The 13,566-nt window shown below is 45.5% G+C and overlaps 2 protein-coding genes across 2 annotated transcripts; one reads left to right on the forward strand and one right to left on the reverse strand.

Annotated features, from left to right (window-relative positions):
- Positions 1 to 938: 938 nt before the first annotated feature.
- Positions 939 to 7,357, reverse strand: si:ch211-212k18.5 (sal-like protein 4). Its single transcript, XM_063464224.1, has 3 exons — positions 7,174 to 7,357; positions 2,210 to 5,508; positions 939 to 2,118 (listed from the first exon to the last, which is right to left on the reverse strand). The coding sequence occupies exons 1-3, from the start codon at positions 7,247 to 7,249 to the stop codon at positions 1,906 to 1,908; spliced, it is 3,588 nt and encodes a 1,195-aa protein (XP_063320294.1). The 5' UTR covers positions 7,250 to 7,357; the 3' UTR covers positions 939 to 1,905.
- Positions 7,358 to 10,487: 3,130 nt separating this feature from the next.
- LOC134618714 (E3 ubiquitin-protein ligase CCNB1IP1) lies at positions 10,488 to 13,212 on the forward strand. The gene is made up of 4 exons (XM_063464237.1): positions 10,488 to 10,784; positions 11,198 to 11,344; positions 11,496 to 11,682; positions 13,046 to 13,212. The coding sequence occupies exons 1-4, from the start codon at positions 10,488 to 10,490 to the stop codon at positions 13,210 to 13,212; spliced, it is 798 nt and encodes a 265-aa protein (XP_063320307.1).
- The last annotated feature ends 354 nt before the right edge of the window (positions 13,213 to 13,566 follow it).

Genomic DNA, 13,566 nt, shown 5'->3' on the forward strand with positions numbered 1-13,566 from the left:
TTATTTTCTGTCGCTCTCTCTTTTTGTCTTTTTTTTGATTGAGACACGTCCCCTGTCACTCATGAACGCATGTGGACAAACTTCTCACACATGGCTCCTTTCTCTCCCTTTGTCCCGCTCCCTGCCCTGGGCATTCTTTTCATTGGTTACCAGTTGTCATGGTTTCAGGGAGCCCCTGCAGGCTAAAAAAAAAAAACAAAAAAACTAGAGGGATTAAAGGCGGCCATTTTGGGGACAGCTGGACCAGGTTGGTCCCTGTTGCCCCCTGTCCCGCTCCCAGTCACTGTGCGAGGGGGGACGAGGGCCGGCATTGTGTGAGGATTAGAGCTTCCTGTGTGTCAGCTCATTACACGGGGGAGTGTAGGGGTGACGGGGTGAGCAGAAAGAGTGAGGGAGCGAAATGAAAGAGAAAATTTAAAAGAAAAAAAGGAGTGAGTATGAAAGAGAGTATGACACAGAGAAGGGGAGCGAAAGGCAGGAGAGAGGGGGTATAGGGAGGGAGGTGGCAGCCTCTACAGCTGCACCCTCAATCACACTCATACAGGCTCCGATTATCCTTTTCACACACACTCACACACACACACACATGAACAGCGCAGGGGAACTGAAACATATTAAAAGACACCGAGAGCAAAAAAAGAAAAAGAAAAGAAAAAGCAGAATCAGGAGACAGCTAGCCCAGAGTCTCAGACAAAGGACCCCTCCTTCCTCCTCCTCCTCCTCCAATCCAGACACACAGAGAAACTGGAACAAACAAGAGAAAACTGACCAACAGTGTGCACACAGAATAAGAGTCATGCAAGTAGAATACTTAAACAGATAGATGACTTCACAGAGACACAGGATTAAACCCAACCCAGACAAAAATGCCCCCCCTCTCACAAAACGAAACCCACCAGAAGAGCAACAAACAGGTCTCCTCTTCACATTGCCTTTTGTTTTATTTATCTTTTATACATCTCATGGGAACATATTTTTGTCTTTGCTACAAAAAAAAGAGAAAATGGTTTACAAAGGGGGGAGCAAAGCATACAAAAAGCTAAACTGAGCTAAAGCAGGAATGCAGTGAGTGCAGACAGTTGGTGCAGGAGCAGGACACCCTCAAGTGCTCTGAGAGAGACGGGAGGATGAAGGAGGAGGCGGGAGAGCGGTTATAACGGACGGGGCTCATACTTGTTGCGGGTTTCACAATGCAGATAACAGCAACCGTCAATACAGCAACACAAACAGGGCCCTGTGAGGGCCGGGGGAGCTTACAGTTTTAAGTACGGGACTCACACAGTCACCGGCAGCATTATGACCAAACAGCATCACGGATTCAATCATTTCAGCAGGTTTTTCGGCAGCACAAGGCAAAGTGCAGCTCACAGTGTAGCTCGGCACATGCATTCAGCAGCATCACATTAAAAAAAAAAGGAACAAAGTAGGAAACAATAAGAAGTCTTAAAATGTAACCGCAGCTGTATTTACAAACTCTGGCCATTCCTAATCTGGCCTGTTTTGGTATTGAGTTCATTTTGTAAAATTCTGGACACTCTTCTTTTTAAAAAAAAACAAACAAAAAAAACACAAAAATCAGCCATCATACAGTCTGTGCTGAACAAGCACCACGATAACAGAAAAAAGAACAAATAATTCAGGTCATGGTAATGCTGTGAAGTGTGTAAAATAAGGCCTCACCGTGGTCTCCAAAATAGAAAAATACATAGCTAAAACACTACATTCACGAAATCACTGGAATCATACTACAGTATAAACTACAGCAGACCTATCTGCCTAACAAAAAGGTAAATATGAATTAGAATTATTATTATGCTAGGAAACAAATCTTGTTCTATTAAGTAAAAGAAAAATACATTCCCTTGTCAGGACCCTTAAAAACTGACATTCAACAGCACTAACTTTCTACGCGGTGGTGTCCATAGCCTCGTCTGCCGCGTCACAGCCGACGCTGTTCGGCAGAGGATCTGTGCTGTCGCCTTTCTCGGGGGATCTAACCAATCCCTGCTTTTCATCCTGCTGTGCGGCGTTTTTACGATCCTCCGGAAAGTCATTGTCATTGGTTTGAGCCTTGGAGGGGGTACTGGTCAGCAAGCCGGGGTGGGTCTTCATATGACCCTGTTGACAGGACACAAGGATATTTATTTACAGATACAAAATCTCAAATTAAAAACTTTTACATCACACTATCTATTATCTCTTCTCTCACCTTAAGTCCGCTCCGGCTAGCATAAGCCTTTCCACAGTGGGAGCAGCTGTAGGGTTTCTCTGGGCGATGAGGCTGTGAGTGTGGTGTTGGTGCTGGTGTTGGTGCTGATGCTGCTGGGACCGAGGGCTCAGCATCTGCTGAAGGCTTTTCTGGAGTGTCCTTCTCCAGCTCTGTGTCCAACCCAGACAAAGACTCTCTGGGTGTTTCACTTTTCCCTTTACTGTGGGCAGCATCTCGTTCCTGTGACTCATGTGGTGCACTGCCACAGGCCTCATCTGCTTCTGGGATAGCTGTGGGGCTGACGGGAAGGGGGAGTGAAGGTACGGGATTTGCAGCTGGGTTAGAATCAGGAGTTATTGTGGGTTTATCTGTCGAGGACTCTTCATCATGATTAACACCTCTGTGTGGCAGATCATTTTCTACACTAGGCTTTGAAATGCAGAGAGAAAGGGGGACGTCATCACCCTCTGAATCTCCATTTGCCAAAGCTGGGGGTGCTTTGAAAGGGCTGCCCAGGTCAGTGTGGGTCTCCTCCTCAGAGGACATGGAGCCATTCACCAGGCTACCGTCAGCTGGGATGCTGTCCTCTGGCCCTGCTGAAGTGAGGTTATGGGTCAGAGGTGGGCTAACACTGGGCGTGGAGCGCTCTGATTCCTCTGTCTTCACAGATGTGGTGTCATTAGCTGCAGATTGTTTAAAAGTGGACCCTGAGCTTAGAGCATCAATTTGAGACTTGGTGCCTGTTGTTAAGGCCAAAGGAAGGAGCTGTGTTTTAGATTGGGAGCTAATGGAGTCATTCTCACCATTATCAAAGACGCCACTGTCCATTTCTGCAGCATCTTCGGGGGGCACATCTTCATCGGGCGGTATCTGTCCTCCGAGGTGCAAGCGGATGTGGTGCTGAAGAACCAGGGCATTGGTGAACTTGCGTGGGCACAGCGGGCAGGAGTTCAGGGCACGGCTATTGGGCGGCCTCGCACGGTGAGTGGCCAGGTGGGCCCTAAGGCTGCCCTTTGTTGAGAAGGAACGACCACAAAGCTTACAAGGGAACGGGCGCTCTCCCAAATGTGTGGCCTGGTGCAAGCGAAGAGCTCTAGGGCAGCTAAGAACACGCAAACACACACCACACTGATTAGCAGCCTGGACGGCGGGCAGAGATGGGGTAGTTGCCGTAGCGCCCGAACCCTGGCTTTTCTCTGATCCTGCAGCATTAGCACTAGGACTCAGTCCAAGAGCAGCCAACATTTCCCTGCGGTAGGCACTGGAGGTGGTGGTCAGGTCGTGGCCATGGGTGTCTCCGTTGGCTTCAGTAGTGGTGTGTGAGGAAGTGGAGGGCGAAGAGGCAGAAGAAGAGGAGGAGACACCTGTGTGAGGCTGCTTTTCAAGCTTCTGTACTAGCCGCTGCAACTTGGATGTGTCAGAGGTAGAGGTAGTGGGGGAGGATGAGGAGGGGGAGGAGGCAGATGGTTTGGGGAAAGGTGGGAAAGGGAAGGGTAGCTGATGAGGCGAAGTGAGGTGGGAGGTGGATGGGTGTCCCGGTGGTCGGAGAAGCGCGAGGTGGTGAGGGGAGGTACCTCCAGGGAAGAGAATCTTAGGCAGGTGAGCCAGCTGGGAGTACGGTGAGGCTGAATGGAGGCTCGAGTGAGGAGGAGTGTTTTCATCAAAGCGCTGCTGCTTTGCTCCTTTAAACTGGCTGCCCACAGAGGACGAAGATGACGAAGAGGGAGACGGGAGCACACTGCTGGATGCGCTTGCAGCAGCTGCCGCTGAAGCTCTGTTCAGCTGTAGCAGCGAATGGGCTGTGGACAGCAGAGCCATGTCCACAGAGGGGGGCAGAGGTAGGGAGGAAGGCGAGGCCCGAGCCGAGCCACTGGACAGGAATCCTAAAGCCATGCTCTCTGTTATGCCGGGAACGCTTCCTTTCACCCCGTTAAATGTTTCATCATCATCAGCTCGCCGTTTGCGCCTCCTCTGGATGCTCCCTGTGGCCGATCCACCCTGCGTTTGCTCAGACAGCGCTGGGGGCAGCAGGGAGAGCGACAGCTCTGGGTTCTGCTCTCTGTGTCGCAGGAAATGAGCTTTAAGGTTCCCCCTGGTTGTGAAACGGCTCAGGCAGACTGGACACTGGTAGGGCCTTTCCCCTGTGTGGGACCTCAGGTGGATCTGCAGGGACGAGTCGCTGCTCAGCACCTTCCCACAAAAGCGGCAGATGTGCTGAGGGCGTCCTGATGAGGAGGCAGAGGTAAGAGAGGAGCTGGACTGGAGGTCCTGGGGATGGCTGGTGGGAGGAAGTGAAGGAGTTGGGAAGCTGACGCCATTACTGTGACCGAATGAAGAGGTGTTAGACGATTTTTCATGGAGGTAGCGTGGTGGCAGGCCCAGCGACAGGGACAAGGGGTGTAGGGAGGCAACAGAGGAGCTGATAGTGGATGAAATAGATGAGGAAGAAGAAGATGATAATGAGGATGAGGTAGAGGAAGATGCAGCTCTGCTGCTGTTGTTGTGTGAAGTGCCTGACTTGGAGACAGCTGGTTGGGGGAAGAGAGCTGATGGAAGGCCAGTCAAAAGTGACGAGGCTGTGGTTACTGGAGTGGCAGTGGAAGGATGCGTTGGGGATGAAGATGCTGCTCCGTTAGGTTTCAGGTTGCTTTCCGTTCCACTGGCTTGTGCATTGTTGTCCTGGCCAAAGACAGCTCCTCCGAGCCTCAGAACGTGCCTGCAGATCTCTTCCGTTATCTGCATCTGGTGGATTTGGCGCTGCTGTAAAACCCTCAGCTCCTCTAAGAGCACCGCCAGTGTGGGAGGGACCTGGATCTGTCCCTGCTCCCCTGGTGAGCTGGTGGCCTGCTGTTGACCTGGACTTGAGCTTTCACGGTGAGGTGGCACACATTGAGAAGAGGAGGAAGAGGAGGTGGAGGTAGTGGTGGTGGCTGAACTTCCAGTCTGCGGGGAGGTCATGGTGGAGTGAGAGTTCCCTTGGCTGTGGGAACCAGAGGTCTGACCCAGGGGGGGAGGCGAGTGAGTCTGGGAAGACAGCGACGGGTGAGGGAAGTCCGGGGAGAGGGAGGAGTGGGTGTTGGGAAGAGATGTTGTGAAGGGGGCGATGTGGCTGGGCCAGTGGGGAGGAGGCGAGCTCTCGCTGGGTAAGGAGGGCGCGTGGAGCCCTCCAGGGGATGGGCGAGGGGCCAGAGGCGGCTGGCAATCTTGAAGAGATGTGGGGGATGAGGAGGAGGAGGATCCTGATGAGGTCACTTCTGAGCCGAGAGATGTGGATGGTGACTTTAAGCCCAGATGGTCATCTGAGGATTTAGAAAAGAAAGAAGAATGATGAGGGGTTTTTTTTAAAAAACCTGCATGTTTATTTGACAAAGCTCCGATATCAACCCAAATATCCAGCTTTGTGAATTTATCTGAACTCTGTTTGTTCCTTTGCCTCCAGTTATTGTTTATGAATTTAGTTTTAAAAAAAATTGTGTGCATACCAAAAGATACAGTTACAACATCAAAAGAAATTCCTGCTGGGAAGTGGCCTTGAACATGCAAATAAACAAGAAACTCAACCGTCCACGAGTCTTTGTGATATCTTGTCTCAATCTGTGCTCTCCGGAGTAAAACTCCTCAAACATCTTGTGCACACACATACAAAAAAAAAAAGCTCACAGACCACCTTGCTGCTATAGCAACACATTTTAGAGGACAATGGGCATCACCAAGACAACCCATAGGCCCTCTTAACCCACTCCCTACAGCGGTTACGTCTTTCATCTCTCTATTCACCCTCCCCCGCCTTACGTCACAGTGGAGGTCAAGGGTCAGGCCAAGCTAAGGGTTCTGGGCACTGTCCACACACTCTGATTGGTCAACTAATCTGACCTCTGGCGCTCAGGGGTCAAATTCTTTCAGAAATCTTGAGCACAGAGTGAGAAAGAGTAAAAAAGAAAAAGAAATGAGGGGGAGGGTAACAACAATGGAGAGACAAACTAACTACTCCCTCCTGGAGAGACAGTGATGGAATGAAAGACTGTACCTCAAGCGAAACTCCTTCCCTACAAACCTGCAAGCAGATAAGCCTCAAACTAAAACTTCCACTATTAATTGTGAGAGTTTGCCCCGGGGGAGCTGGTGCATGCATCAGAAGCTATATCCCACTAATAATGTGACAAAAACCTCCATATTCTCTGAAATGTTTTCAACCCCCCCTCCTGTGTTAGGAGTATACAGTCAATAGGGCTAAAGGGTGAGAAAGAAGGAGCAAAGAAAGGGGAGGGGGGCTGTATTAAGAAAGGTGGAAAAATGAGGGGGAGAGGGGCACATAAGGAAGAAAAGCATGGATGAAGAGCAAAAGAAGATCAGAACAGAAAGGGTGGAAGATTAATCTTTACCAAAAAAAACCCCCACTGCCCCCCACCCCCACCCTATTGCACCTTATTGTGAAGAAGTAAGAGAGTGCTCCATACTAATCAAAGCCCTCCAGCAGTCAGCGCCGAGCAGCCTGTTGGTCTCCGAGAGGATGAACAGCACACGAAAATGGCCACAGATGTATGTTAGTTAATCCTACCCACAAGAGCAAGTTTATTGGCCACGACCAAAGTGTCCAAGGTCTCATTTATAAGTGGGGTCCATTGCACTAAACAAGTAAGCAGAACTGTGAGGTGGCACTTTTTTCAGTCAGTTAAATCAGGTGCATTTGTCGGAATGCAAATGCAAACATGAACTTGCAAAGGTTAGAGAAAAGGAATGAAAGAAAACCCGCTCGTGTCTTAAATCCTAACTTTTGAGTTGGTAAATGTATTTAAAGATTTAACTTCTTATAGTGAATTTCACAAGCAGCAAGTAGCCTGTGAGCAATGTTGTTTATAACAATCTTATGCAGCTTTGATCTAACAAAAAGAAAGAGAGAAAGAAAGAAACACAAACATCCAAAAATAAAAAGCGCACGAACACTCGTAAACATGTTTTCTCACCGTGCGACTGCAGCCTCGGGCCCCCTGGATCCGCGTTAACGAGATGCTGGGGTCTCTTCTGTTTCCGGCGTGACATGATTCACGGCGAGTCAGACGGAGAGGGGGGCATCCGTCGGTTCAATGGCACAAGGCACGTTTTTTTTCTTGCGCACTTGGACGAGCTTCCGAAAGCATCCAAATTTAAGATGTGTTGCAAGTCCTTGGCTTTAAAAAAAAAAGAAAGAAGAAGAAGAAGAAGAAAGGGGGAGTTTTGAAAGAGCGGGTCTTTCATGGAACAAAGTTCCAAAAAGAAAAAGTGATGTTTGGAAATCCGCCGGGCTGCACCGTGTCACATGAAGCTTGCCGTGTGTGTGGCTGTTTTCTAAAGTCTCTTCTACCCCCCAAAAAAACTTGTCCAATTTGCGCCCCTCCTCTCCCACTGCTGCCCCACTGCATGCACATACAGGGAGCGCACACACAGTCACACATACACACCATATACACACACGCACACAGAACCACTCCTTGTTCTATGATATTTGCATTTGAATGGCGTGCAACACACAGCCTCCCCGGTTCTCTTTTTCTCTCTATCTCGCCCCCCCTCAGCTTTATTTTTCTTAACACTCTCACGCTGCAGCCATAAACTTTCAATAAAAAACCGACAATGGCGTCAAAGCCCGTTGGATGTCTAAAAAACAAATTAAAACGGGCGTAAGATGTGGCCTTTTTGTTCGAGATAAATGTTTTAATCATTGCAGCAAGAGAGAGAGTGCGAGAGAGAGAGAGAGAGAGACGATGATGGGTCTGATTAAGATGCAGTAACACGCGTAAAACTAATCCAACAGGTAACTTAGCAATCAGGTGCCATGCCTCGGTCCTCCCGTGCGCTCTGCACCTATACTTTGATCCTAGTCATAATAATGAAGTCAAGCTGGCAGGTGGTTTCCGTCAGCGTGAGTCAAAAATCTGCCTTCCCAGCATTGAGCTGAGAAGTGTAGATAGGCGAGATGTAGCCTTTGATTTCCTCGGGGCCAATTATCAACAACAGTGCAGCGAGCGGCTAATGTTTGCAAGTGGGGCCACACATCCATTCCACATGCATGCATGTAATTCGTGTGTGTTATCACCGAGCGCATAATACCCACCCCCAGCACCACCACCACCCAAAAAAAGCATCTTACACTGGAGCTCTATTTAAAAGGCAGAGAATAGATGGGAATCTTTGACAATGGCGTGCTGGACACAGTTGAGTGAGCATCTCCCCTCTCTCACTATGAACCCCCGGACCCGCTGCTGCACAACACAATGCCCCTCTTTCACCCCCTGCCTTTACTCCTGTACCACGTGGAGAAATGGATAAAAGCATTAGAGGGGGAGAAAAAAAAGTGGTGGCGGAGGAGGAAAGGGGCCATATTTAAGTAGGTGTCTCACATAAAGCATATAGACTGTCCGCTCAGAGGCTGTGCAGGGGAAAATGGGCAGTATTTGATTTTGAGGAAATGCCTGCCATTCAGAGTTTAACAGTTTAAGCTCACATTGATGGACTTTAGTCAAGCTTTTTCACGTCACTTTGAAATACGGCACTATTTCGAAAAGAAAGAAAAAGAAAGAGAGAAAGAAAAGTTAGGACACTGTAAAATGTAAAACCATTATTATTATTATTATTATTATTATTATTATTATTATTATTATTATTATGCTGAAACAAGCATGTTCCTTCCTGAAATCCAGGATAGCAACAGATGGCACATAATATATCATCTCTGACATTAATGGCTCCCTCACTGATATCCAGATCACATTATCATTATCATTGTTGTTGTTGTTTTATTTATGTCCCTTTTGTAAGGAAGCCTGGAAGCATAAATACTTGTGCCAGAAAAAGCAGCTACAAAAAAAAAAAAAACATGAATTCAAAAAGGCACCTTATACGTTTTCGCCAGTATATGCGCTATGTGGCTTCATAATGTTATACAGTGAAGTATAGTAACTGAAATATTATATTTATTTCCATTACTGCTTTATTACATACAGACACCTGCAAGACGGTATGATACATAATATGTATTATGTGTGTGGAATCTTATGCCTGACAGGTGTGCTCACCTGTCTCAGAAAGAAGAGGTTTTGTACAGTTTCACAGAGAATGGCAGGAATGAGGTATAAATTCTTTGAAGTGTTCTTTACGGCAGACGGATTGAGAAAGTCTGAGTGAGAATGAGTTCTGCTGGCTCAGTACTGTGGAGTGGAGTGGGTGAGATGGGTTCGCCACAATGGAGAGCAGTTTGTTCAGTGAATTTATGTTCTAAAAATAAATACACGAATCCTGCTTGAGATTCACAGTTTGGCCCTAACTTTGTGAGTTATTCTAAAGTTCCGAAGTTGTAGTTAAAAAAATTTGCCATCGTGATTGGTAGAGCTTGAGCTGTATCAGCCAATCAGATTTCAGCAGTGATGTCACTTGCCGGGGTCACCTTCACAGTGAAGAATTAACAGTAGGTTTTGATCTTTGAAATTAGCCATTTTTACCAGTGTTTTAGGGTTGTGTGCCGGTGTGTATAATGTCAAAAGTATATATTTTTTAATAATCTGCTAAAGGAAAAAGGGTTGACATGACACTTTAACGAGCTTGTTATTAGCAAGTGCAGATAGCTTCAGGCTTTCACTAGCTAACCTTCTAGTGCTAGCATCTATTGTCGATAATGGTGCTCAGTTTCGGGTAGCAGAGCTTTTACGTTTTATAGAACAAAACTGTATTTTAACACCTTTCTTTTTTCATAAATATATATTATAAGCCACTAGAAATTAAATAACAAATGGTTTCAGTGTTTACAAATAATAACTTTTGCTTTATTCTATTGAACTGATGTAAAAAGTACATTTATCCAGCGTGGGATCTATAGAGTTATTTTAGCCCACATACAGTTACTGTAGCTTAGCTTTTGAAAAGCTTTCCGCAAATATTCACCTGCAAAAAACTTGATAAAAACAATTTGTGGGAATATGTGAACATAAAACTTTAAACATTTAATAAATAAGCTGCTATAAAGTACCAAAATGTTGTAGGTTAAAGCCAGCTGCAGGTGTATTACTAAAAACTATTGGCCACCTTGTTTTTAATACAAAGGTTTCAGATTAAGGTAAAATGTAGACCTCTAAAATAATGTCTGATTGTGATTAAAATAGCCCATTGGGCCTGGTGTTACAAAATACATTTTATATATAAAACAATATGAAAATAAATATGTAAATTTGATTGTTAATCTTTGCAGATCATGTTTTGCTTTGTAGTTTTTTTCTCTGAATGACTGTTTACTGTCCTTTACAAAGGCATGTCCATCTGCGATGACACCCTCCTGTGTAATTTCCCAAAGTGTCGCGCTAAGCTGAGCGGCTTCGCTTGGGTCACAGCGTGCTCACATGTTTTCTGCGATCAGCACGGATCTGAGAAGTTCGGCCGTTCTCCCGTCATCTGCCCTGCATGCTCGTCTGCACTGTCTGGAAAGCTGGACATTGTGAGGATGGAGCTGTCGCCCTCTGAGGAGTATAAAGCCATGGTGCTGACAGGTCTGCGACCAGACATAGTGCTGGACATCAGTTCCCGTGCTCTGGCCTTCTGGAGCTATCAGGTCAAGTATCTCCATGTGAACAATCAATACAAAATCTGACAAGTGAGAGAAGCTCCCACATCATCCCAGAAAAATCAAATTTTTTATTCGTAAAATAGCATTAGCATATGTAATGATGCCATGCCTATCCGATCAAAACAAGTTACAGAATGTAAGTGGTCTCATTTTTATCTACGTTTGAAAGCAGGATAATTTTCTAGCTGTGATTCCTCCCCTTTTTCTACTATAGTTTTTTTTTAACTCTTGCTAAATGTTAAATTTGAGATTCTGTTTATTTAAAGAATTAAAATTATGAAAAAGGTGATAAACAATCAGCTGATTCTGAGGTGCTCAGCTGGCTGTGTACTTCCTCGTATATAAACCCTGATGGTCCGTTTATGTCAGTCAGATCTTGTAAGTGTTGGTGTGTGCAGGTGCATCAAGAGCGTATCTATCAAGAGTACAGTCTGTCACGGGCCGAATCACAGCTGAAGCAGATGGAGAAGATGCTGACTCAGCAGAACCAGAGCAGAGAACTGGAGCTTACCGCCTTGAAAGGAGAAATCGCCTCCCTGAAGAAAGTAAATGACACAGCTGTCATCACCACACAAGACATTAATGCACTAAACTTAAAATAGCTTCAAAGGCTAAGATGTAAAATAACAGGGAGAACTGTGAATCTTGAAGACATACATAGAGTAAAACTAGATTTCTCTGTATCCTGATGGCCAGATGATGGACGAGTACAAGAGGAATTACAGCGAGGTGTCTGAGAAGCTGATGCAGAGAAACCGGCAGTACCAGAAACTACAGGGGCTGTACGACTCTCTGAGGATGCGTAGCATGGTGGTGGGTGTTGGAGAAAGACATACAGAGCAACAAATGGGACGTCAAGACTACAACGCTGATAATAATGCCGGTAATATCAGCACATTGTTGTTCATTTGTCGTTTTTAAAGGTGCATTGCTGGACAAAGATGAAGGCTTGGCAACTAGTTTATGACAATGGACAAAGACATGACTAGTTATTTTCACTTTTAAAGGTCAAACAATAATATTGTTTTCAAATATGAACAGCAGCATTGATGCTTATTCACAAATGACAGAATTTTAGCCCCCCTATCAGTATTTACCAAGTGCAGGGAATTTTTAACACAGCTTTTCCAACCATGCTAGTTTTATTAAGTCTCACACACATGTCCTGAGCTCTCCCAGCCCGTTCTTCTTTGGCACATCTCAAAAACCTCTCCAGATTTGCTGGTCTTCTGGCATGAACCTCGGTCTTACGCTTTGTGCAGGCAAGTTAGTGACGTTCACTTTGGTTATCTGGGGGTCGTTGACCAGGAGCAAACTATGTTTTGGGTCGTTGTCGTGTTGTAAGACAAATCGACGATACAGATCCAGTTTTGCTGCTGATTGCTTCAGGTTTTCTTTCAAAATCTTCACGTGTCCTTTCTTCATGATTCCTACCACATTGATGAGATTCCCAGTTCCAGACGTACTAAAGCATCCATAAAGCATAATGCTTCCTCCACCGTGTTTCACTGTGTAGACCATGTTCTTTGGCTTAAACGCCTCTTCCTGCTTTCTCCAAACATAAGCAGCATTTCTGTGGCTAAGGGATGCGCTTGCAGTATCAATAATTTTTCTCCAGGTTGTTCTCACTTACTTCATTCTGGCTTGAATGTGTCTCTTCTGCAGAAATTCTGTTTTTTGGTTTCTTGGTCTGCAGCCTTCCAGTCTATTCCTGTGCAGGCACTAAACTAAACAAACAAATTACATTTCTAGACTTAGCAAAGTCATTCCCTTGTGCCTTCAGAGTTGTTCTGAGCTCTTTAGTCACATCTCGTACCAGTTTTCTTTCCAGAGACTTATATTAAACATTTTACTTCCTATCTCTGCCAGGCTTCCTCTGTGTGGCTCTCTTTGAATTTCTTGATGTTTTTCTCACTGTGGTTCGGAAACACTGCAATAGCTTTGTAAAAACTACTAAAATCCATAGTAAAATATTGCTTATGTTCAGAAAACAAAGATAAATAAGGACTCTGTGCTTTCATAAAATCAGCTTTCACATTGTGCTCATGTTGATGAATGAGAAGAGGAAGGAATCAGGGTAAAAAAATAATGCTTAATGGCAACGAAGGAAGACAGGGCTTTTATCAAAAAGACTTTGTCATCAGGAAAGAACAGCAGGAGTAATGAGCTGAATGTCTGTGTAAGGGAATTTTTTAGTGAGAATAACAATGAAAGACATCCATCAACCTCCTGTGTGTGTCACTCAGGGGTGGCTCGGCATGCGACTCCCCAGAGGAGCCCTCCATTCCTGTCCCTCGGCCCTGAAGGGGACAGTCGATTCTTGTCCGCCCTGGAGGCTGATGGAGGAAAGACCTTCTTCCAGTTCAGCTCCCCTGGCAGGGATAAATGCCGGCCCTTCATCAGGAAGCACTGAGAGCAGCACTCTGCAGTTATCCATGTTACTCTCCTCTGTTCTGCTGTACTCACTTTAGCAGGAGACGTTTGCCCTTATTTTGTGCACTGTTTATTTCCTGTTCAAACCATAAATATGTATTTAACAGTATTAACAAATATGGGATTTAATTTTATATTTTGTTATATGTTATTCTTAAGTAAATAATAAAAATCTCAAGCATATTTTCACAGAGTTATGTCTTACACCTAACACTTATCTGTCTCTTAACAAAAAGCTTTCAGGTGGAATCACTTTTTCCTCATTTCTGTATTTAAATATAGGATTATAAAGTAATGAAGAGTTGTCTAAAAAGGGCAAGTGGATTACTGTAAA

Source organism: Pelmatolapia mariae, linkage group LG3_W, assembly GCF_036321145.2.
Source record: "Pelmatolapia mariae isolate MD_Pm_ZW linkage group LG3_W, Pm_UMD_F_2, whole genome shotgun sequence".
NCBI classification, from domain to species: Eukaryota; Metazoa; Chordata; class Actinopteri; order Cichliformes; family Cichlidae; genus Pelmatolapia; species Pelmatolapia mariae.